Source organism: Pelodiscus sinensis, chromosome 18, assembly GCF_049634645.1.
Source record: "Pelodiscus sinensis isolate JC-2024 chromosome 18, ASM4963464v1, whole genome shotgun sequence".
NCBI lineage: Eukaryota > Metazoa > Chordata > Testudines > Trionychidae > Pelodiscus > Pelodiscus sinensis.
Genome location: NC_134728.1, coordinates 7,541,174 through 7,565,659, shown reverse-complemented (window position 1 = coordinate 7,565,659; position 24,486 = coordinate 7,541,174). Strand labels below are relative to the sequence as shown.

Genomic DNA, 24,486 nt, shown 5'->3' with positions numbered 1-24,486 from the left:
CTTTGTTCACCAATGGACACATTTTATGGCACTTGCTGCAGCAGTTCCTGTGATGAGGATTTTGAAGCAAATTGGGCTAATAGGCTGCCAGGAAAGATCTCCTTTGCTCTAAGTCAGCAAAACCGAGGTCCTCAATGGCAGAAATAAACAAATAATGCCAGTCTCTGGGAGGCTGGGTGATTAAGGAATTTGTAATAAGATATGGAACTCGGTAGCTCTAGATCGCTGGTTCAGATCTGAGGCAGGGGAGAAGTGAATGAAAGTTTCCATCTCATGGACATTCAGGGTATGTCTGCACTGCAATATAAGCCCAGGATTCGAACTCAGGCTTAAGTCTAAACCCAATTCTGTTTACATACAAATCACATTAATCCTGGGCTCAGACCCAGTGTCTCAGGATTCACGGAGATAGTGGATCCAGCTTGAGTCAAGGTGGGACCCAGGGTACAAGCCCTATTGCTCTGCAATGTAGATGTAGCCCCACTGGACTCATGCTCTGGAAGTCTACCAAAAATACTCCCATGGGTCGATGTCCTTTGGCCTATGGATAGTGAAGTTCTGTGGGCAATCAAGTTTTCCCACATTGCACCATGAACAAAGGGCTAGAATGGCCACATTTTGGGGGAGGGTCCTAGGAGGTCTGGGATATGGGTGAACACAAGCCTCAATCACGCAGTGCAGATTAGGAATGTAATTGTGTAGTCGATTAACCGATTAATCCATAAGCAAAAGCTTATATGTTAATGCTGTAGACTACTCGCATTTCCCCTCCCACCCCCCCACTTGCCAGTAAATTTTTTAGCAGGCTGGCCAGCAGTCTGGTTCAGTCCTAGATTGAAATGGGTCTGGTACTTACCCCTACTGCGGTTCTACATTTAAAGCCCGGCTCCGTTCCGGCTCACATTGGGTCTGGAAGCTACCTTTATCAGACGTCGCAGCACAGGCTGACTGGCAGCTGGTTCGTGAGGGGAGCTGTTTTTTAAACTGGCTTCTCTCACAGACCAGCTCCTGCCTAGCATCCTGCACTGCTGCCTCTGATAAAGAGGCAGCAGCCTGGAGTGGCAGGGGGCTCCTCAGAAGTGAGGCTGCTGGCCCCACCTCCGGGAATATAGAATAGTCGACTAACCGATAAGAATTTTTGAGGTTACTCGACTATTCAATTAACCGATATTTAACATCCCTAGTGCAGATGGTGGAGCCCCAAGTTGAAATCTGAGGTTCAACAATTCCTAATTTGGGATTACAAATGAGTGTAGACACTTAAGTCCTACGTTAACAAACCTAGGACCTACAGACTCAGGTTTTACTAACCCTGGGCTTAGATTGCAGTGTTCACCATCAGCAGACTGTGTAAAATGTGTTGGGTGTTCTCAGTCCAGTTCCCAATGGACAAATATCCACACACCACCAAAATGACTTCATAGCTGATATTACTTGGTTGTCTTGGGGTGGTCCCGTCAGATGGGCCAAAGAATGAATAGGGCTGGGAGATTGAAGTACCTGCTTGTCCCTCCAAAGTAAGGTTGAGTCATGTTGAAGTAGTGTTGAAGAAGCATGCTCTGACACTACCTGTGTTGCTCCTGGTCTGTGAATAAATATAAACTGTCTATCTCCAAGGCTGCCAATCCAGCATTGAAGTAACATAAAAATGCAAATAAAAGCTCGGCCTGCCTTCTATACATTTATCTTAAGGATAACACTAAACGACGTAAGTCTCAATTGCTAAGGGTTTTCAGAGAGCAATTGGTTCCAGTGTGTTAATATTGGTAACTGGTCAGATCAGAAAAGAAAATGCCTACTGTAGTGGATTTTAACATTTAAACATTGAGCCATAGATTAAAGGGACATTTAACCTGGACTTCAGCTTTGCAAGTTCAAATGACTGTGCCCAGAATTGTCATGCAAAATTAGAAGCAAAATTATTTGCACAAACACGAACAAATTAAAGGTTACCAACATTACACCAGCTTCTAATTTTGCACTTCCACCACTGGTATTTATACATGCAAATCAGGTAATTGCACATCTAACTACCAGATGTGCAGAAAACAATTTATTTGTACAAATAAGTGTGCATAGAGAATTTACAAGCACAGAATTAAAACCCGTTCCCAAAAACATGTACCTTTTAAGGATTAGTTTCCGCTCAGTGTGATGTGTTATTAGGGATTACCTGCATTCATTGGGGTTAGATGTGATTTGTGGCATTATGTTTGTTTTCCCAAACTGTGATAGTAATAAGAAGATAAATTAATAGATGTCAACAACTTTAAAATGCAAGCCTGTTTCCTGTTAGGTCATTATAATATTACTCACATTAGGTTTTTGTTTATTTTCCTCAAGCTTGAGTTTCACTTTTTAATAAAGGCCAAATAAACAACAAATTAAATACATGACTTGGAACATTAACATCAGAACATTCCTACTAACTTTCAAATCAACTACATAATATTACCAGCCTCATAGGACCTTATGGCAGAAACTATATTCTGAAGAAACTACTCTTTCTTCTTAATCAAAGCTCTTCTGATTTATTTTGCAGCTCTATTAAAAATAAGTTTATTTCAGGGATCAATAGTTTGATGACAATTAACAATAAGATTTTGTGTAAGGCAGGGCTCTTTTGTTCATTATAGGGTAAAGAGGCCAGTGAACAACACATAAGAGAACTTTGTGGGGGAATGATAAATGGTGAGTATAACTGGGAGATAACTGAATTTTAATTATTCTCTGCATTAGAATAAAGCTACAATTTATAGTCAGAGCACACTTGTTTCTACTTAGTTTGACAATTATCATAATAAACTGAGTCATTGGGAATTCCATTGCAATGGGACTTATATTAGTAGCCAGTCATTACAAAGTATAGTTTCCATTCAATGAATGGCTCATTGATATAGTTGCTGTTTTATGATGCCAAAGGTCATGGGATTTGAGTCTTGAGAAAGCAATAAAATATTGCTTTGAAGAAATTATTTTATGTTTTTGGAATGTTTTACATCTTGCATGTAATTCAATTTTTATGGCAGAAATGAAAACTAGCCAGTTTTTTGACCCTTTTTCAATTACTTGAGTATTAATTTTCCTTAAAGTTTTCTTCAAAAAATACGTGTTTTTATTTAGTTAAGAAATAACACAAAAGCAGAAAAAATAAGTTTGCAAAGTGTTTAGAGATTTGTGGCAAAAAACACCCCATGAGTCCAGAGGTTTTAGTATAATGAAAAATGTTTTTTGTCATCTTCAGCTCAAGGCATCTCCAGTTCTGGGTTACCAGGACAGATTCTAACTTCAGATGTGCATGTAGCTCCCATGAGGCCAGTCAGTGTTGTATGTGCATCTGAAATAATTCTGCCTGCACTGTACAATTTTTTTATTAGTGGAAATCCAGACCCTATAAACTTCACTTTTGATTCGTTGCATTTGGTGGCAGAAAAAAAGTTTTGAAACTTCAGACACAGGTTTAGGGCATAGAACAAAAGAACTTAGTTTTGATTTTGTTATTTTCTTTTTCTCAGAACAAATTGCACAGTTAGCTGCTAATCTGAGAAGGCCTTTAGCGCCTGGACTGATGGGTCGACCTGGCCCAGCTGGTCCTCCAGGTCCACCTGGTGCAATGGGAAGTGTTGGTCATCCTGGTGCTCGTGGTCCACCAGGATATAGAGGGCCGACAGGAGAACTTGGAGATCCTGGTCCCAGAGGTGAGCTTACAATTAATGTGCAAACCTTGCAAATTGGTAACAGTTGCTAAAAGCAAATGCAGCGTTTGAAGATTTCCAGACTCCTAAATGTAAAGTCTCAGAGGGGTAGCCAGGTTAGGCTGTAGCTTTAAAAACAATGAGCAGTCCTGTGGCACCTTAGAGACTAAAAAATACATTCGGTCATGAGCTTTAGCGGGCAAAACCCACTTCATCAGATAAATCAGAGTTTTACCCACAAAAGCTCATGACCTAACATATTTGTTAGACTCCAGGTGCCATTGGACTGTTCATTGTTTCCAAATGTAATGTATAACTCCTCTGTGATATGTAGCACTTTAAAGACTAACAAGATGGTTTATTAGATGATGAGCTTTCGTGGGCCAGACCCACTTCCTCAGATCAAATAGTGGAAGAAAATAGTCACAACCATATATACCAAAGGATACAATTAAAAAAATGAACACATATGAAAAGGACAAATCACATTTCAGAACAGGAGGGGGATGCCGGGGGGGGGGGGAGGAAGGAAGGTAAGTGTCTGTGAATTGATGATATTAGAGGTGGGGAGAGTGGGATGTCTGTGAGCTAATGGTATTAGAGGTGATAATTGGGGAAGCTATCTTTGTAATGGCTACGATAGTTGGAGTCTTTGTTAAGTCCCCTGCGGAGAGTGTCGAATTTTAGCATGAATGACCTGCTAACCTGCATCCTACTTCAGAAGACATTCAAATCTGCACTTGAAAGGGAATCCTCTGAACTGGCATTCATGCTAAAATTCGACACTCTCCGCAGGGGACTTAACAAAGACTCCAACTATCTTAGCCATTACAAAGATAGCTTCCCCAATTATCACCTCTAATACCATTAGCTCACAGACATCCCACTCTCCCCACCTCTAATATCATCAATTCACAGACACTTACCTTCCTTCCTTCCCCCCGCATCTCCCTCCTGTTCTGAAATGTGATTTGTCCTTTTCATATGTGTTCATTTTTTTAATTGTATCCTTTGGTATATATGGTTGTGACTATTTTCTTCCACTATTTGATCTGAGGAAGTGGGTCTGGCCCATGAAAGCTCACCATCTAATAAACCATCTTGTTAGTCTTTAAAGTGCTACATAGTCCTGTATTTTGTTTCAGCTACACCAGACTAACACGGCTACATCTCTATCACTATTCCTCTGTGATAGGAGATAAAACACTAGGGGGCAGCACACTAAAGAGCTTGGTTCTGCAGTAATTTAACTTTCACTTTTTGGAAGCCACTAGTACATGTTAGTGTTGCCAACTTTCTAATCAGATAAAACAGGAACACCCTTGCACAGCCACTTCTCCAAGAAGAAAGTGATTCAAATATTAGATGGAACTTGTTGGTAGACAGTATTTGTAGTTTTCTGTCTTCTCTTAGAATAAAAAGCTGGTGGGGGTGCAGGAGCAGGGCCAAGGGGGCAGAGTGTGCTGGGGGCTCAGGGCAGCGGTTTGAGGGTCCTGGAGTGAGGTCAGGGGTTGGGGAAGCTGAGGGCACAGGGTTTGGTGTGTGGGGGATTGAGGTAGGTATATAAAGGGGTAACTGGTTAACTGGTGATGAGGCGGGTCAGATAATTGGTTAAATGTATAGTTTAACCAGTTAACATTTTAAAGGGATTTTACATCCCTAGGCTCAGACAGGAGGTGGGAGTGCAGAAGTCTGGGCAGAGGTTTGGGTGTGGAGGGGGACTCAGAGCACAGGGTGGGAGGTGCAGGACTCGGGGCAGGGGCTGGGGGAGGGGAAGCTTACAAGGGCCACCCATGCCAGCAGCTCCTCCTAAGAGGCTGGGGTTGTGCTCCTGGGCTAGTAGGTCCTCCTGGGGACCAGGGCTGCAGTCCCTGGACAGTGGAGACCTCCCAGGAGGCTGGGCTGTTGGAGCCAGCCTTGCCCTCCAGCATATCCGGAGGGGGCTGGCCCCGGTAGCACCCCCTTTGCAGGTGGTCTGAGGAAGTGGGTCTCAAGGGGAGGAGGGGAGGTAGTCATGGTGCTTTGTGTGCTACCTGTTATTCAAACAGGATGCTCCCATTGTCTGGTTTCTGGACAGAAACTGGCCAATGGGATTGTGCTGGGGGCACAGGTAGCGCCGGAAGCCTTCTCCACCATCCCCTCTGGGCTCACCATTTGGAAAGAGAAGCAGCCCGGCAGCTGCTTTTCTGAGCAGTGTGTGGGTGGGGCAAGACAAGCAGGGAGTTTGCCTAGGGCTCCCCACTATGTCTGCGAGCCGGTTGTGGTGGCTTGGCAGGCCGGATCCAGCCTACAGGCTGTATTTTGCCCAGGCCTGATTTAGGAGGAGTTCTTGAACAGATGGACGGACTCACAGAGACAGACACACTCTAAAATAAATTATATATAAAATGGACAATGGTAAAAAGATCTGATTGGCTAATAAGTTACAATAGTGAGAATGTACAATATTAAGATGCAGCAAATTATAATGATATTATAACTTTAAAAAAAATAGTAAATTCCAAGAAATGAAGAAACTGCAAAATATGCACATCTGAGGCCCAGATCTGGCAACTGAATCCATGCAGGCAGCTTCTTGGCACTAAATTTCACATTACTATTGATGCTGATGGGATTTTCCTTCTCACATATGAGGGTTAAGTTGATTGTTCTCTGTAAATTATTATTTAAATTAACATGTTTAAATCATTACAGGTGATACAGGTGAAAGGGGAGACAAAGGAGCCATGGGCTTAGGTATTGATGGGCCTGATGGAGATCAAGGACTTCAAGGTAAGCTGATGCAGTATTTAATATGACAAAAAGTACCCAGATGACAGCAATATGGATACCACCTGTCTATTCAGGAATATGTTTTTGTTTTTAGACAGATCTCCTCCCAGATTGAACTTTTCATACTATAATTAAGCCCATGTATCTTAGAGGCACATTTTTACTGCACCTAAAAATTCAGTAGCAAGAGATAAGGGGAAGATTTTTCCAAGTGACAAATGAGAGTTGGCATTTAACTCCCATTGACTTTCCATTTGTACCTTTGGGACTCAACCCACATGAATCCTATTATTTCATCTTCAACTGATAGCAGGTACAAAACTAGAGGCCAAGCTGAAGATCCTCTAAGACTTTTAGCTGACATTTTTTCAAAGAACTTTAGGAAATTAAGTGTTCAAATCCCATTAAAATTCAGTAGTGTGTGGACACATAACTCTCTTCAGATTTTGTGAAAATCCCAGCCTTACACATTTATGAACATCAAGAAAGCAACAACCACTATAGGCTAGAATAAAGGCTGTTATTGGGACTGTGTTGCATGTGGAAAGTCAGTTTTGAAATCATCACCCTCAGCAAAGTATGGCAGTCCTAAAAATAATCAGACAGACATATATGTAGGAATAACTATAAACTTATGCTGTCAGCTATACCAGTCTAAATCCAGTTCAATTATTCCAAGTTTAGACCATTATAACAGAGCAAAATTTATCTTCTGGCTCAAACCATTACCATATTTACTATAGCTGTAGAGGGGTAGCCGAGTTAGCCTGTAACTGGAAAAACTTAAAATAGTCTTACAACACCTTAAAGATTAACAAAACATATACAGTAAACTTCCGATAATCCGGCACCTTTAGGACGCAGGGGGTGCCGGATTATCAGATATGCCGGACTATCAGAAGGGGGGGCTATGAGGGGTCTGGGGTGGGGGGATGCTATCCCAGACCCCCTCATAGCCCTCCCTTCTGATAGTCCAGCTATGCCCCAGGAGTCCCCGATTCAGCCGCTGCTGGTCAGTTTCAGCAGCGGCTGAATTGGGGACGCCTGCAGCAGAGCAGCTGGAGTGCTGCCGGGTTGGTCCGGTAGCGCCGACCCTTGGCGCCGCACGACCAACCTGTCAGCACCCCAGGTGCTCTTGGGGACGCCTGGGGCAGAGCAGCTGGGGTGCTGATGGGTTGGTCCCACAGCGCCACTCATCGGCGCTACTGGACCAACCGAGCAGCACCCCAGCTGCTCTGCCCCAGGTGTCCCCAAGTCAGCCACTGCAGAAACTGATCAGCGGCTGACTCCAGAGGCAGAGCTGCTCTGCCCCGGGCTTCCTGGAGTTAGCCCTGGTCAGTTTCAGCAGCGGCTGAATCAGGACGCCTGGGGCAGAGCAGCTGGAAGGCTGCTGGGTTGGTCTGGTAGCGCCAAACCTCGGTGCTGCGGGGACCAACCCAGCTGCTCTGTCCCAGGTCTACCCAAGTCAGCTGCTGCTGAAACTGACCAGCGGCTGATTCCAGGAAGCTGGGGCAGAGCAGCTCTGTCTTGGGCTTCCTGGAGTCAGCCGCTGGTCAATTTCAGCAGCGGCTGAATCCAGGACAGCTGGGGTGCTGATGGGTTGGTCCTGCAGCCCCGAGGGGCAGCGCTACTGGACCTACCCAGCAGTACTCCAGCTGTTCTGCCCCCTGCTTCCCGGATTCAGCACTGGTCAGTTTTAGCAGCGGCTGAATCGGGGAAGCTGGGGGCAGAGCAGCTCCAATGGTCCGGCTGCCCGGAGCACTTCCGGGTTCCTGATGGTGCCGGACCATCAAGAGTGCCAGACCGTCAGATGCTGGATCATCGGAGTTTTGCTGTAAATGGTATTATGCGCTTTCGTGGGCATAACCCATATTTACTATAGATATCCTATACGACAGAGAGTCCTAATACAGCACTGGATTTAACTCTCTTACAACTTACAAATTCCTACCTAATATTTTACATGCAAATAAAAGCCAGTATTTCACCCTAAATTGTTTTTCTTTTTTCTTCTTTAAGGTCCACCAGGTGTATCTGGAATTAGTAAAGATGGTCGGGATGGTACTCAAGGCGAACCTGGTCTGCCAGGTGATTCTGGTGTACCTGGTGCAATAGGGGCTCAGGGAACTCCAGGAATCTGTGATACATCAGCCTGCATGGGTGCTGTTGGCGGAGTATCCAAAAAATCATCAGCACTAAAAGTGAAGAAGTGACTGAATATTTAAGTAAACTGTTAATTGTATGAAAACAGACAGGATCTTCCTAGTGATAAATGGACAAATACTCTTTTTATTAAAATGAATAAAATGGAGACTTTGACACAGTAATTCAGTTCTGTGAAACAGGAAAGCATCAGATGAAAACTTTTACTAAAAGACTCTTAAAATTGTTTCCCCCTCCCTTATTTTGCAGAATTTTTACTGCAAATCAATCAGACTTTCCCTTCCTCCCCGTTTTGTTGAAGAGACCTCATGAGGAAGCGCTGCTCCTTTTCCTGTCATCTCCCTAACTGTACAAAAGCTTGTGGCTATTTTGCATAAAGTCTTGAGTCTATGCTCACTAAATTCAGTAGTGATTTAGGAACTAATTGAACATCATTGACCATGTATATTTGTTGTCCACCATGAATTACCAAGCTTTACCTCAAACATTTGCCATAGCTAATAAATGTTAAACCCTTTGTACTCTTGCAATCTAACTCTGCAAAGGGTGTAATGTATATATTATAATTTACAGGGGAGAGTGTATATATCCATGTTATAATAAAGGATATTCAATTACAGCATTTTCACACCCTCTACTTCAGCTACTTGAACAGAATTTGCAGAAAAAAAACCAAGTCACAAAGGATGCTCTTCTAAACATCAGCCAAAATTACTGTATGAGCTATTGTAAAAATAAAATGAGATTTTTTAACCTTTTTTGTGATGTTGTAACTCATTATACACATCAAAGTTTGTTCTACTAAACCCCATCTTTCCCCAATTGTTTTATGTGGAAATAAATTACTGCAAAATTGTGAATATCCGTGATTTAAAACAATATTTATTTTGGCGTGACTTTTTTGTACTATAAAACCTGTTAGCATCATCTGTTTTAAGAAATCAATAAAGCCACTTTTTCAGTTCATAAAATATACTATTTCTGTCCTAAACATTGCATCATATTAACAAGTAGAGAGACATTACTAATCTTTTAATATTAAAATATTTTGTGCACTTAATTCACTGTTTGCAATATACCACTTTTGGACTAAAGCAACAATACAGGAAAATTGTTGGACAGTTTGTACAAAAGTATTTAAAATACAACTGTATTTTAAAAGCAATGCTAGTTCTATGGGGATGCATGTTCAATATGAATTGCAAATTTGAATTCCAATGCATAAAATATTGTTTGTAAGATGTGTACATATTATACATGCAATAGCCAATTTAACTCTCTTACTGTTCCAATTGCGAATGGGCACTATAATGGCATCTTTATTTATTTATTTATTTTACAGTAAACAGGAATATGCATTCATAGGACAGGTTGACAGAAATTGTTATAGACCAACTATAGTATATTGAGTTAAAAATTGATTCTGGTCACTATTGAGAGAGAAAATACATAGTAGCTGTCATGACATTTTCTTATTGCCTTTGATCCCAAAGCCTCTCTAAGAGGGCACTGGTCAATAAATATTGTTGGTAATTCATTTATCTTTCCATTTTGAATAAAGAATACTTTCTTTACTATTCTATTTATGTATTTTTACAAATTGTATTTTGCAAGTCACTTTTGGATCCCTCCATTTCAAATTAGTCACAGGAGATGAAGTCTAATATGTAGACATAAAATTGATATGGAACATCATTGGTTATCAATGCTTTCCATAAAGCGCTGGGTATTTAGTTCAAATTACTTGTTCTCCATCGCTGTGCGATTCTGTATGTTTTCCTGCATTGGACATGTTACTAATGAATCTGCTCTTGTTAGTTTTAATCTTCTGCCTGTTTTACCACAGAACACAGTCTCAAATTCCTAAAATCAAAAATACAAAGGACTTATTATCATGCAATAAATATTTACATAAAATGTTATTAAACTACGTCTACATTGCAGGCTTTTTGCACAAGAACAGATCTTCTTGCGCAAAAACTTGCCGGGTGTCTACACTGCATACGCATTCTTGAGCAAGTAAATTTACAGTACAGCATCGGATACAGGGCTTCTTCCGGAAGAGTTATTCCTCTTCCCACGAGGAATAAGCCCTCTTGCACAAGAGCTCTTCCACAAGAAGGCAGTGTAGACAGGCAACATGATTTTCTTGCGCAAGAAACCCCTATGGCTAAAATGGCCATCAGAGCTTTCTTGCGCAAGAGAGCATCCATGGCAGTGTGGACGCACTCTTGTGGAAGACCTTTTGCACAAGAACTCTTGCACAAAACAGTTTTTCCGCAAGAAGCCTGCAGTGTATACGTAGCCCTAAAGTGCAAATCCTGCAACCTGATAAACCTCAGAGGGAAAGACTGTCCTATGTTTAGGATGCTAGCTTGGGCCAAGAGACCTGGTTTCAATATCCTGTTCTGTCTCAGACTGCCTGATTGACCCTAGGCAAGTCATTTAGTTCCAGCTCCTCAAAGGTACCAAAGCAAAGTTAAGTGCCTAAATATCTTTGGGCTAAGTGCCTTTGCCTTTCTGTGCCTCCGTTCCGCTGTAAAATTCAGATGTTAGTATTTCACTACATGACAGAAATGGTAGAAGGCATACATTAACAACTGAAAGGTGTTTAGAGACCTCATTGAAGGGGGTCGTAAAAGACATGGAATTGGGCAGAATTTTTTGTGCCTGCTATTAGAGACTAAATACTGTCGCAGCCCCTTCCAGCTAATGTGACCCTCTACATCGCCCACAACATTTCTGTATCTCCAGCACAAATGCATCCACACAAAAAAAGTTCATAGTAGGGCATAAGGAAACCTGCCAAAGTGGTACATTTTATGACCAATTTTTCATTAGACAAAATTTTGTGAACCCAAAAGCTCCAACCCTAAAAGGCTTCTGCATACCAATACTAGTTTTCATAGTGCTTGTCCTACAATGTCATTTTGAAAAGTAGCGAGGCAACAAATAAGTTCTTGAAGTGCTGTATGTCACCACTGCCAGAGAGGGCCTATGTACTAAAAAGGACACAGCTGAACGCTACTGCTACATGGTCAAAATAGTCTCATTAGTCTTTGTATAATATAATATTCATACAGAAAGATAATATAGCTATATATACATGTTAATGAACTCTTCCATAAAATAAAATACAAAGCAAATACATTCACTCAACAAAAAAACCCCAGGGAAAGCGAAATAGGAAAAAGAAGACCAGCTCAGTGTGTATGGGTGAGCAGGATAGATATGGATAAAAAGTGGAATGGCTGGAGAAGGCATCCAACTTACAGGCTGTGTCTACACTGGCATGAATTTCCGGAAATGCTTAAAACGGAATACTATTCTGTTTTCAGTTTTTCCGGAAAAGGAGCGTCTACTTTGGCAGGCTGCTTTTCCGGAAAAGCCTTTTTTCCGGAAAAGCGTCTGTGGCCAATGTAGACGCGCTTTTCCGGAAAAGACTACTGGGCTGTCTACACTGGCCCTTTTCCAGAACAGTGTTCCGGAATAAGGACTTATGCCCGAGCAGGAGCAGAATAGTTTTTCCGGAATAGTGGCTGATTTTGTACAGTAGAGCATCGTTGCTTTTCCGGAAATTCAAGGGCCAGTGTAGACAGCTCGCAGCTTATTCCGGAAAAGCGGCTGATTTTCCGGAATACGTGGCCCAGTGTAGACACAGCCACAGTCTGTTCTGGTTCCCCTAATTCCTGAGGGTGGCCCTAATTGACCATATCAAACTTTACTTTGAGTTCTGGTGCACCAAAGACAATGAGGCTAAGTCAGTGAAATGAAACCATTTTAGTACAGTAAAACTCCATTGGTCCGGCATCCAATGCTCCGGCACTCCTGATGGTCCGGCACCATCGGGAACCCGGAAGTGCTCCGGGTAGCCGGACAATTGGAGCTCCTCTACGCCTGGCTTCCCCGATTGCAGAAACTGACCAGCAGCTGAATCGGGGAAGCCGGGAGCAGAGCAGCTGGGGTGCTGCCGGGTTGGTCTCGCAGCGCCGAGGGGCAGCACCCCAACTGCTCTGCCGCAGGCGTCCCTGATTCAGCCGCTGCTGAAACTGACCAGCAGCGGCTGAATCAGGGACGCCTGGGGCAGAGCCGGACTACTGGAAGGGGGGGCTATGAGGGGGTCTGGGGTGGCATCACCCCCTCACCCCAGACCCTTCATAGCCCTTCCGATAGTCCAGCATATCTGATAATCCGGCACCCCCTGGGTCCTAAAGGTGCCAGATTATCGGAAGTTTACTGTAATACCTATTTAAAGTACATTCATGGCATTGAAACAAATTACAGGACTATGTAGCACTTTAAAGACTAACAAGATGGTTTATTAGATGATGAGCTTTCGTGGGCCAGACCCACTTCTGGCCCACGAAAGCTCATCATCTAATAAACCATCTTGTTAGTCTTTAAAGTGCTACATAGTCCTGTATTTTGTTTCAGCTACACCAGACTAACACGGCTACATTTCTATCACTATTCATGGCATTGACGTTGTAGCCTTCAGTCATCCTTTTTTTGAAAGACAAAGAGCATTATTAGAAAATTTTTAAAAGATGTATTAACCTTTTTCAGGGAATCCCCATGCCTTTCCTGAATATATTTCAGAAATGCTGTTGTCCACTGTAATGTTGTTGCCTTATCAGTATCAGCAGTGCAGAATGGAACCAGAAGATTCAATTCATCACAACAAATCCGGATTCTGCGCCTACAGGCAATGCAAAATAATTTCTAGCAGACAATTAACCCAGGTAGTGCACATAGGTACTTGTATCTACAGCTATTTAGCTGTTGATATTTGTATTGCATTGGGGAGAGGGGGAACCAACCCGGGCTAGGATGATTCACCAAAGCTAGCACAGGTAAAAGAAAATTACATTGCGTTATGCCAGCCTTCTACAGTCCAAAGAGTTGTATTCATCCTAAAACAGTTTTGCCAAACTCCCTCCAAGTTTTACTGGGGAGAGGAAACGGAAACAAGCTCTAGTTTTCAGCAAGGGCTTGACAGACCCACTGCTAGCAGAAGCTTTTGAGAGTTTGTGCTGAATTGCTACACAATGGGGGAGACTCCACTGAGGCATAATACATGGGTGCTAAACCTTAGACTGAAATTGTAATAGTTCTAATTAGTGGTTTTATTTTTGCTTTTATATTTAACGTTTACAGTGCAACAGGGTCCAAAAACCACATCAGGTTAAGCCCTATTGTACTTGATACCATACAAATCTATAATAATTGATGATCCCTAGTCAAAGAGCTTTCAGTGTATGGCTGCTATACAAGTTCTCATTTCATATTATTCATTTCTACTAACCTAATTCTTTCTTTAAAACTGGACACAAAAAAAGTATCAAATTAGGAGCAATAATCAGTCACATCCCTGAGCCAATCCCTGTGGATTTAAGAGTGAAAAGCAAATGACAGTTTGTTCAATTTAAGGATGTTAAGGACTAGTTGATATCCTCCCCCGCCCCCTTACTGGCTCTATCAGACAGAAAGGGGGGAGGAGAGAGGGTACTTCAAAGTGGCAGCACCAAGTGGAGCCTGTACCCGGTCCCTGTGCGGCGCTGCCGCTTTGAAACGCTGGGGCAACGTTTCAAAGCAGCAGCACCACACTGGAGCCCAGGGTCAGCTAGGGACCCCAGGCTCCACGTAGCATTTCAAAGCAGCAGTGCAGCATGGAGCCCAGGGTCAGCAAGGGACTCTGTGTCCCGCGCTGACCCCAGGCTCCATGAGGGTGTTTCCGCTTTGAAATGCACAAGAGCCCCCGGGAAATGTGGAAGTGCTTATTGACTAGTCGAGTAGTCAGTGGAAATTTCATTGACTACTCAACTAGTAAATTAGTCGTTAGTTAACATCCTTCGTTCAATTGTGTCCTCTTAGCATTGTGAGGCATAAAATCCTGAGAGTGGTGGAAAGGTTACTTTAAGCAACCCCTTTGCCTGCCTGATCTTGAACCTGGGTGAGAGCTAAAATGGCCCCCAGTTCCCAGACTACAGAAGCTGTGGCGTCAGTGCTTATGGTGGGGCCAGCATGCAGAGGCCCTCTGGCCACGCCTCCTCCTACAGGCAGGAGAGAAGTGCTGGCTACTTCCAGGAGTCACACAGAGCCAGGGCAGACAGGGAACCTGCCTGAACCTCTCTGTGCTGCCGGCAGGACTTTTAATGGCCCAGACAGTTGTACTGAATAGAGCCACCAAGATTCCTTTATAATCAGAAGTTATAGTAAAAAACTAGACACCTCACAACCCTATTCTGATGGCTACTGCTCACCAGAGTAATATTGTAAAATCCCACTTAATTGGTTAACCGGTTAAACTCTAGGTTTAACTGGTTAACTGATTAAGTGGGTCCCCACTGTCGCCACTGCTAACCCTCACGGGGCTGCTCCCAGGTAACAGTTAACCAATACCCTACATCACCCTTATCCCTTGGTTAAGCAGTTACCTGTTCACATTCCTACAGCAGAGCATTTTATGTTCTGGACCTGCTACTTCATATCCAATGAGGTGGGAGAATAGGTGTAGTTAAAGTCAACTATGTCGGGTTAATCTATAGTTTAATGTACAATTCTTTGAATAATTCTACCTATATTTTAATCACAATTAGAAAACATTTTATTTTCATTTTCCGTTAATCAGCTGCGAAACAGAACAAGCCAGTTAATTCATTTACAGAAGTAACAGTTACTTTTAAATCACTCTCACATGTAGGTCATCATTAGGCATTTTTCATTAGCTATATACTTGAAGTTTGCATATTTTCTTTGTTGTTATAAAATTATTAGGTTTTGAACGGATCTGTAAAATCATTTTGGAGTATTTTATCTTATTAGAGAATTAATAATAACAATTATTTTAAAAACCCTAAGCTCTTAAACCAGAATTTTGCCTTCTGCAGACATCCACTCACTTTCTACATGAGAACATCACTTTCTCCAGCAAATGTACCATCAAAACATAGCCAATAATCGATTCTAAATGAAAAGTAGTATACTGTAGTTAATTTGTTTTAAGAATGTTCTATATTGGAACTCTTCACAGGGCAATGGAAATTACCTTCTATCTCTTTCCATGCGATTATGTCTCTCCCTGCGCTGAGAAATTCCTCCCTGAATTCCACTCTGTGCCTGCATACTTGAATTTACCTGTGTAGACTGCCAAGTACCTTGTGCAGATGCAGTACTTTGGCTATCACATATATTTTGAATTTCACTTAGAGGTTTGCGCTCTACATTTGCATCCAACTGGCGTATTCGGCTGCGACTTCTTTTGTTTATTGCTTGTTTACATAAAGCTTCTTCTTTGCAAAACAAGGGAAAAAGCAGTACTTTATTTTTGATTCTCCAACTCTATCATTGTTTAATAAATATTAAGCTTCACTGAAACTTTATAACTAATATAAAAAAGTAGACCTTTATAATTATAACTTATTTTCAAATGCGTTCATGCTGTCATTTGAAAATTAAGTGGCTAATTCTGCTAAAGCACTTTGAAAATATAAAGTGCTAGAAATATATTATAAAACTCCTATAATTCACATTTTCAAAATTATAATTATTGCTTCACTACCAAATGCAAACCAGTGTTGAGGCATTCAACTTTTTCATTCTACCATTCAAAGAGAAAATATCAAACAATAAATGAGCACTATCCAGTTAATAATTAAGTATTAGGTGTTCCTATAAAGGGGGAAGTTCTGTAAATGGGTCATAGATCTCAGGAAGAAATACCACAAGCTGAAATTCACTAACTGTTACCTGCAACAGAACACAGAATTGGAAGGAACCTCAAGAGGTCATCAAGTCTCGCCCCCTGCATTCATGGCAGGACCAAGCACCATTTGGACCATCCCTCTCAGCTGTTTGTCTAACCTGGCCTTAAAAACCTCCAATAAAGGAAATTCCACAACCTCTCTAGGCAATTTATCCCTGTGAGTAGAAAACGTTTTCTAATGTCCAACCTTAACCTCCCATGCTGCAATTTAAGCCAATTGCTTCTTGTGCTATCATCAGAGGTAAAGGAGAATTTTTCTCCCTCCTCCTTATAACAACCTTTTAGATACATGAAAACTGTTATCGTGTCCCCTCTCAGTCTTCTCTTTTCCAAACTAAACAAACCCAATTCTTTCAATCTTCCCTCATAGGTCATAGTTTCTAGACTTTTAATCCTTTTGTTGCTCTTCTCTGGACTTTTTCTAATTTGTCCACATCTTTCCTGAAATGTGACATCCAGAACTGGACACAATACTCCAGTTGTCACAGGCACTACGTCTACACTGCCTCTTTTTTGCAAAAGAGGCAATGCAAATGAAGTGCTCATTTGCAACTTCTTGCGCTTCATTTGCACGTTCTCTTACGATGCTTTTTGTGGAAGAGGTTTTTGCGCAAAAAACAGCAGTAGATGGGTCCATTATGCGCAAAAAGGCCCTTTTGTACAAGAATCCTTATTCCTCAAAAAATTAGACTTACAGGTTTTGTGCAAACGGAATTTTTTGCGTAAAACAGACCCATCTACACTGCTTTTTTTTTTTTGCACAAAAACCTCTTCCACAAAAAGCATCGGAAGATAATAAGCAAATGAAGCGTGTGAAGTTGCTAATGAGCGCTTCATTTGCATTGCCTCTTACGCAAAAAAGAGGCAGTGTAGACGTAGCCTATGTGCGGCAGTAGAGAGTAGAGATGTGTGCATGCACTCTTGTGCAAGGTTAACTGATGAGCCAGCGCTTATCAGTTAACCCTCACGGTTACACGCAGCCTCCCTCCCCCACCGCTGCCTCTGTATCAGAGGCAGCAGCGCGGAGGAGGAGATGGGAGCCGGTGCGCAAGCCAGCTCCCTGCACGTGCAGGCTCCTGTGGAACAGGCTGCCCCCCACCTGGCTTCCTCCTGCCCCGCTCCCCACACTACTGCCTTCCACAGAGATAGCAGCATGGGGAGGAGGGCAGGAAGGAGCCAGTGCAACTCCCCATACTTACTGGCTTCTGTTGTGTCGCCTGCTCCCCTTTCTGCTGCCTCTGTATCAGAGGCAGCAGTCAAGAGGTAGTGGGGATGGCAGGAGCCTGTACGCATGAAGAGCTAGCTTAAAAGAATGAGGCAGCAGCGCAGGGGGCGAGTGGGAGCCAGTGTTCATGGGAAATTGGCTTTCTACTACTGCCTCTGATATAGAGGAAGCAGCACAGGGAGAGCAGAGGGGAGTTGGTGCTCACCTCCTCTCCACCCTCTCCCGCCCACTGCATGTAAAATGTCAGCCGTTACATGTTTACAAAAATAAACAAACATAGTCAGAAACTAGCATAGATGTCAATCATTTCTGAAAGTCTGTTAAATACCTACTGATTCTGTAAATGATGTGTAGAATTCAAATTGCAAATGAAACCAGTAAAAGCACATTCATCCTTGAAAACAAACTAAGAAACTTAGAAGAAATATGAGGTTGAGGAGCACAAAAAGCAAAGTGACCATTAGCTAAATCATTTACCTCCTACTTTAATCCAGACTTGCTCAGGTAAAGCTTTATTCCTAGTGCCTACTGTTTGTTTAGTGGATTCAATTTCCTGATGATAACAGAAAGAGAATGCTCTAGGCAATCCAAGGTCTTGATGTTTAGCAGCTTCCAGAATAGTACATGATGTTCCAGAGTTCTGGAAAGGAAATTGGAAGTGTTAGATGAAGAGGATAATACTTTTAATATGTATTTTAACTTTAGCCCCATTCTACAATTAGTATATTGGTAAAGCCATTTGTGGGGGGAGGGGAGGATTTCTGTATCATAGTGGTGTGATTTCAACATCCAGACCATTTATGTACTTTTATGTACTTATTTCTGTTGTTTCATATAGTATAGCATTTTATAGCAGTTTCTAAGTTCCAATTTCTGTTGTTATTTTTAGTTTGTAGTAACAGTAGCTATGTCCAGACTACAGGCTTCTTGTGCAAGAAGTTTTTTGTGGAAGAGATCTTCCGCAAAAACTTCTTGCACAAGAGAGCATCCACACTGCAAAAATGCATAGAAAAAAACGATGCGCTTTTGCACAAGAAAGTGTCCAGACTGCATGGATGCTCTCTCAAAAGAAAGCACTGATAGCTATTCACAGAATGGCCACCAGGGCACCTGCGCTTTTTTTGATAGGGGTTTTCTGCACAAAAAGAGGCAGTTCCCCATCCACATACATCTTTTTGCGCAAGAGCTCTTGTGCAAAAAGGAGTTATTCCTCGTAGAAAGAGCAATAACTCTTGTGCAAAAACCTTTCTGTTCTGTCGATTTACTTGTGCAAAAATATGCTTGAGGTGTGGACGCTCCATGAGTTTTTGCACAAAAACTCTGCAGTCTAGATGTAGCCTGTGAGAAAATGGAATGTCATTAGTTTTTGTCAAAAGAAAATGGAAAGCAGGAACCGAGAGAAAACACTTGTTAATCACCTACTTGCAGCTAGCTATATCTTTGTGAAGGAAACTGTTGTAGTTGTGAACTAAGTAATGTAAACAAAAGTATATTCCTGATAAGAAATCAAGTAGGTTGTTGGTCCAGCCAGCTGGGTATATATTCATACAAGAGATTCAAGGACTTAATCAAAATAACTAAGTAATAACTATATTTCATCCTTAATAATGACCACAAATTAAAACTTCTCTAAACGTATCTGTGTAAGTTCCTTTTAAACAAAACCCTATAAAATAACCTTGAATCTGATCAATTAAAATTAAATTATTTTACTTAAATCTTGCAGGATTGTTACAAATTTAGACTATTGTTAAAGTTTCACTGGAGAAGGCTACAAATAATAACAGAAAATACATCATCTACCTGTGTTTGTGAAGGATTAGCACTTCCAGTAGTAGAACAAGCATTCATAGTAAATAATGGATATGTGAACTGTAAAGCAGTAGTTGCAGCAGCAGTCTTATTTTTCACTAATGTAGTACATTTATTCTGCTGCTGGTGAAGAGGAACACCCATTAGTTCTGCTGGTTGGCGAATTAGTGTTACTAAGCTACAAAAATAAATAAATAAGAAGTTATTTTAAAATAACAAATGTAGAAACTTTTTCAGCTATCAACTCTTCTGGTAACAATAGCTAAAAAATCACTTTCAGTTATTTAAATACACATTGCCCTTAAAGGCATTTACTTCACTGACTTCAATGACAAAAAGGACCAGTTTAATAAATTATTTTATTTTAAACAGTGAAATTACAGTGTTGGACTTTATACAACTAATTTCCTTCAGCTAAGTTTGAGACTAAAAAAGAATATATTGTGGAGTAATTAAAAAAACCACAGGCTTAGCAACAAAAATACCCAAATAAGTGGCAGTGAGTGCAAGTCTAAGGTTAATTATTTTGCTGCAAGAAGATGAGAATAGCCAGGCTCCTGCACCAGCACATTATAACTAGGAATATAAAAGGTTAACGGGTTAGTCTTATCCTTAACAGCCTGTACCAGTCCCGCTCCCAGGGAGGTTTAGCTGTTAAAAGTTTTATACTGCAGAGCCCACAGTGCATGTAACTAGGTAACTGCTATTATTTTTAGCAGTTATATGTTTACATTTTTAACTGCATATTACATCCCTATGATTAGCCAGTTAACAGAATGTGAAATCTGTATTACTTTTCACAAAGTAAATAAGGTATAACTCCTAGATAAAGTTCTAGTTTATATATTTTACTTAAATTTGATGTTGATGCCAAAATAAGTTGAAAATGTATACAACTATATTGTGTATTTGTTCATAACTAACCCAATTCAGATGTAGTGTAAGCAAACCCAATTTGAAGTTAATGGGAATTTGGCCACTTAATTTGTGCCAAATCACACAGCTAATCATTTTGAATATTAAAAACATAGCACTGTTTGTACATTTGAATTGGCCTAAATTAATGCTGAACTATATGAAAATACATAATTTAACAGTATACTTTGAAGTTAATGACAACACACTTGTTTAAAGTCACTCCAGATTCTTGGGGCTCTTGACATCTGGGATTTTCTGTCTGGATGCTGTTGAATCTGTCTTCCAAACGAACACGAACTGCAGATTTAGATCTAGGCTCAGGAGCTGGTGCTGAATTTTCAACAAGTACGGTTTCTTTATTTGTCCCACCAAAATTTTCACCATGTTTAACTCTTACTAAACTATGCCCTGTGACTTCTACAGAACTACTGTTAGGTGTTTTATCTACTTCATTAGAAGGGTGACTAGCTTCACTAAGTAGCATCATTCTGAGCTCTTGAAAGTCAATGTGCCCCAGACACTGGTTTGAAGCCATGCAATTGCTGTCAGAAGCAAGACCTGCCTGACAGATAACTGGATAAACTGACTGGTTCCCAGAGTACGATGAATAGCCAGCTTGATTGGTATTGACAGAGGACTGGTGCTGAGGTTGATCTGCAGGATTACTAGCTGAGAAGAAAGCAGAATTGAGCCTAGCTTCCATTTCGCCTTCGTTTGCTTGTGCCTCCATGTGTGAATAGAGTATGTGTTGAAGCTGGGTGTACTCTATTTCCGTCATCTCCACCAGGCTGAGGTCTGTAGTGGTGAAGTTAAGGTTTTGCTCACCAAAGGAGCTGTCAGTTGTGCCGTCAGGTCCAGCCGGAGCAGGATCTGGAACACGAGCAGCTTTCTGTGGACTGGAGGTCTGTTTTGGAGTTGATCCTGACATGACTTCAAACTAGAAACCGAATCAATGGCTAATAAATCCTTCAACAACAAAGTATGCTTCCAGCAAGCGCTATCATAACCATGCCCTCAAAACAAAACAAAAAGTTAATGTAACAATTAACTTTGAGAGAGCAACAGCACCCAGGAAGAAAAAAAAAATCAGTTGTCCAACCCAAAATGGAAATGACAAACCCTCCCCCATTCAATAATACTTCTTTAAAAGGGGGGGCATCGCACCTGCATCTGGAGCCCCCGCCCCCCACAGAGAAGTGATTTGCCCCACCTGCCAGTGTGGTTCCCCTCCAAAAAGGGAGAGGACAACCCACCCGAAACACGCCTCAAACAAGGCGCAATCGCCCAATAGCAACCCCTCAGGAAGGACAGCAGGGCCCCCAATTATATCCCCTCGCCACACAAGGATGCTGGCCAGCCGTGGTGGAAAACTTCATCTGCTGATCATGGATCTCACCCACCCCTTAAAAAAGAGCCTGGGCCACCCTCCAAAATGGGGGGGCAGCACCTCCAAAAACCCCAAGCAGGGGGAAGAGGAGGGGGGAAATTCAGCCCATCCCACTTAGACCCTCAAGCAGGGGGGGGAGGGGTAACTTGGCCCCAGGGCAGCCGGCCCCTCCTTAGTGCTCCGTGAGGCGACACGGCACCTCCCGCCCCTCAAAGGCCTGCCCCAGGGAGCGGAGTCTGCCTAGCAACCGGCGGGGGAGGGGCGCCGCGGGGGAAGGAGGAGGGGGCTGCCCCTGAGCGTGCGCCGCCGCTGTTAAACCGCCGCGAGCCCCAGGGCGGCCGGCGCGCGGACACCAGCCGCTTGTGTCCTCGCGCCGCAACTGCAGAGGCTGCGGCGAGGGCGAAGGGGGATTCCCGCCCAAGTGGGATTCGCGGTCACGTGCCCGCCGCGCGACACACACGCGCGCGCAGGAGGCGCTGCCCAGCCCGGGCGGTGCGGCCCCCTCCTCGCACCGCTACGGGCGTCGCGGCCTCTGCCCCGCCCCGCTCCCGCAGATCCCCCTCACGCCGCCCGAGACGCAGCAGCACCGGCAGTGCCCGCCCCTCCCCTCGGTTTTGTCCATAAAATCCCCATTTTTCACCCTTTGGAAACCCGGCCGCGACCGCGCCTGGGTCCCTTCACCCCGCCCCCCAGCCCTTCACCAGCTGGGCCCGCTCCCTCAACTATCCTCCCATCCCAGTGTCCCCCCCCCTAAAAACACCCCTCACGAGTTCCCTACACCTGCTCCCCAACCCCTCCGGCCACAGCCCCCACCGCCCGCAGGACGTTTTCGTCTTAGCAGGCACCTACTGCACCTTCCCCATAAGCTTCCTGCCCCCCATTCCCCTCTCCACCTCCCACCCCGGTCCCTACCCCCAGCACATCAGGCTGCAAGACCTTTCTGGGCCCAGCTCTGGCACTGGCTTACGTGAGCTTGTACAAATCACTCCCCCTACAAATATAAATGACACCACCAGTGCAGTAGTTTAAGGGAAATAAATCCAAAGAACACACGAGAGGGAAATGTAGTAAGAGAAGCCTTGAGGGGTGTCTCATGTCATCACATAAAAACGTGCTAGTAGTATTTGACTAGGTTGAAATAGTTGGGTATAGTAAAACTGTTATAGTGTAGCACTGCCCGGCAGAACTGAATTTAGGAGCCTTGGCGCTTAGTGCATGAGCCTCTACAGGTTGACCTAAAAGCCAGCAAGCTCTCACCTAAGGCTATAAAGCACTTTCTTCCTCCTTAAACCTATGTCTACACTACTTTTTTGGGGGGAGGGCAATGCAAATGAAATGCAGATTAGCATTTTTGCATACTCCATTTGCATAGTATCTTCCAATCCATTTTTGAGCAAGGTTTTTGTGCAAAAACATGAAGTAAACATCCAGACTGCATGGTTTTGTGCAAAAATGGATCAGAAGAAACTGCAAATGAAGCACAAGAAAATGCTAATCAGTACTTCATTTGCATTGCCCTGCCGTAAAAAAAAAAAACACACCACATAGACCACTTTCAGGCTCTGTCTACACTAAGTGCCACTACATGGGTTAGTACACCACATCTGGAAAAGGTGGAGGTTACATTAGCACAATAAAGATACTATTGAACCTAGGCTAGGAGGAAATGTTAAGACGAAATTTTGCTCTGAAGTAGATTAGCCTAAATGCAAAATAACTCAGATAAAGGCAATAGGGATCATGCTGGCATAGCTGGCCTTACGCGGATTCCTCTGATTCCCCCAAATCGGGCCCCACGCTCTGAACCCAGAAGTGTGCCAGGCGCGCTGCGGGAGGGAGCGTCAGTCTTGGAAGAGGAGTGCGGCGACTGCCTGAACCTCAGGAGGTGAGAGTTGAGTGCAGGGTTTTCCCTCTCTCTCTGTAGCCCCCATCCCACCTCTTATGCCGGAAGCCCCACACCTATAGGGTCCAAAGCCAGCCCACAATCACGTACCAAAACTGTGAAGTGCCCTCTGCAAAAAGTGCTTCTCTTGGTTTAGGCCCAGGTTCTGAAATCTAGAAAGAATATCTTGCAGTAGAATTCAAGTCTGGCTCACCCCATAGTGAACAAGGCCATGCTTATGAAATGGAACAATCACCAATCTTGTTAATGCCACTGATTTCAAATTTCCTGGTTACTGGATTTATATAAGCACAATCTTACCAGACCCTAACTTGACCAAATCCCAGCACGGACATATGCAGAAGTCTATTTGATATTGCTATGGAGACCACCATCCTAGCAGATGGAAAGCATAGAAGTCCCTTGTAGAGTCACTCCACTTGCTTCTAAATCACAGATGGCTTTGTTCTTTCATCTCTGCATAGGCAGAGAGCAGCTGAGCTGTTTATCAAAGGAACTTCTCATTAGTTCAGCTGATGTATGAACTGCAAATGACAATCTCATAATTCAAATAAAAAATTTGGAACACAATGAAAAATGTTTTTCAATGGCTAATTTCAAAAAATCCTGAACAAGCAAAATAAAGATCTCACTTGCCTTTCAGAACAGTTAGTTGATGTCAATTATTAAATACATTGTTTTGAAAGCACCATCCTTGTTCAGAATAAAGAATTAGCAAAAGATCCACCAATGCTTAGCAACTGGTTTTATGCCATTCTTCTCTGAAGCCTCTCAAATAGTAACACTTGTTTATATTGTTAAAAAGTAGTAATGATATAACTAAAATATGTACATAGATTTAAGAAA

The 24,486-nt window shown here is 42.7% G+C and overlaps 2 protein-coding genes across 4 annotated transcripts in view; one reads left to right on the top strand and one right to left on the bottom strand.

The window, feature by feature from the left end:
• COL9A3 (collagen type IX alpha 3 chain) overlaps positions 1-9,493 on the top strand; it is an 88,409-nt gene extending 78,916 nt beyond the window's left edge. The window contains exons 29-32 of the mRNA XM_075901075.1: positions 2,637-2,691; positions 3,516-3,698; positions 6,390-6,467; positions 8,487-9,493. Of these exons, the coding sequence (XP_075757190.1) occupies positions 2,637-2,691; positions 3,516-3,698; positions 6,390-6,467; positions 8,487-8,680 (510 nt within the window). The 3' untranslated portion in view covers positions 8,681-9,493. The remainder of the gene's footprint in view (positions 1-2,636; positions 2,692-3,515; positions 3,699-6,389; positions 6,468-8,486) is intronic.
• A 3-nt stretch (positions 9,494-9,496) lies between these two features.
• TCFL5 (transcription factor like 5) lies at positions 9,497-22,293 on the bottom strand. Of its 3 annotated transcripts, none has more exons than XM_006126206.4 (6): positions 20,557-22,287; positions 19,424-19,610; positions 18,098-18,260; positions 15,679-15,922; positions 13,188-13,329; positions 9,497-10,493 (listed from the first exon to the last, which is right to left on the bottom strand). In XM_006126206.4, the coding sequence occupies exons 1-6, from the start codon at positions 21,276-21,278 to the stop codon at positions 10,371-10,373; spliced, it is 1,581 nt and encodes a 526-aa protein (XP_006126268.2). In that variant the 5' UTR covers positions 21,279-22,287; the 3' UTR covers positions 9,497-10,370. The 3 variants fall into 3 exon arrangements, with proteins under 3 accessions (XP_006126268.2, XP_025041951.2, XP_025041952.2); XM_025186166.2 differs by having other exon boundaries at positions 15,679-15,919; XM_025186167.2 differs by lacking the exon at positions 13,188-13,329 and having other exon boundaries at positions 10,356-10,493; positions 20,557-22,293.
• Between the last annotated feature and the right edge of the window lie 2,193 nt (positions 22,294-24,486).

What these genes read in the sequence shown, in the direction of transcription:
- TCFL5 (XM_006126206.4), bottom strand. Translation starts at nt 21,278, where the DNA reads ATGTCAGGATCAACTCCAAAACAGACCTCCAGTCCACAGAAAGCTGCT. An exon ending in TCTGGAGTGACTTTAAACAA is followed by an intron (nt 19,611 to 20,556) that starts GTGTGTTGTCAT and finishes TTATTTTTGTAG; the next exon opens with CTTAGTAACACTAATTCGCC. An exon ending in ATGGGGATTCCCTGAAAAAG is followed by an intron (nt 10,494 to 13,187) that starts GTTAATACATCT and finishes TTTTGATTTTAG; the next exon opens with GAATTTGAGACTGTGTTCTG.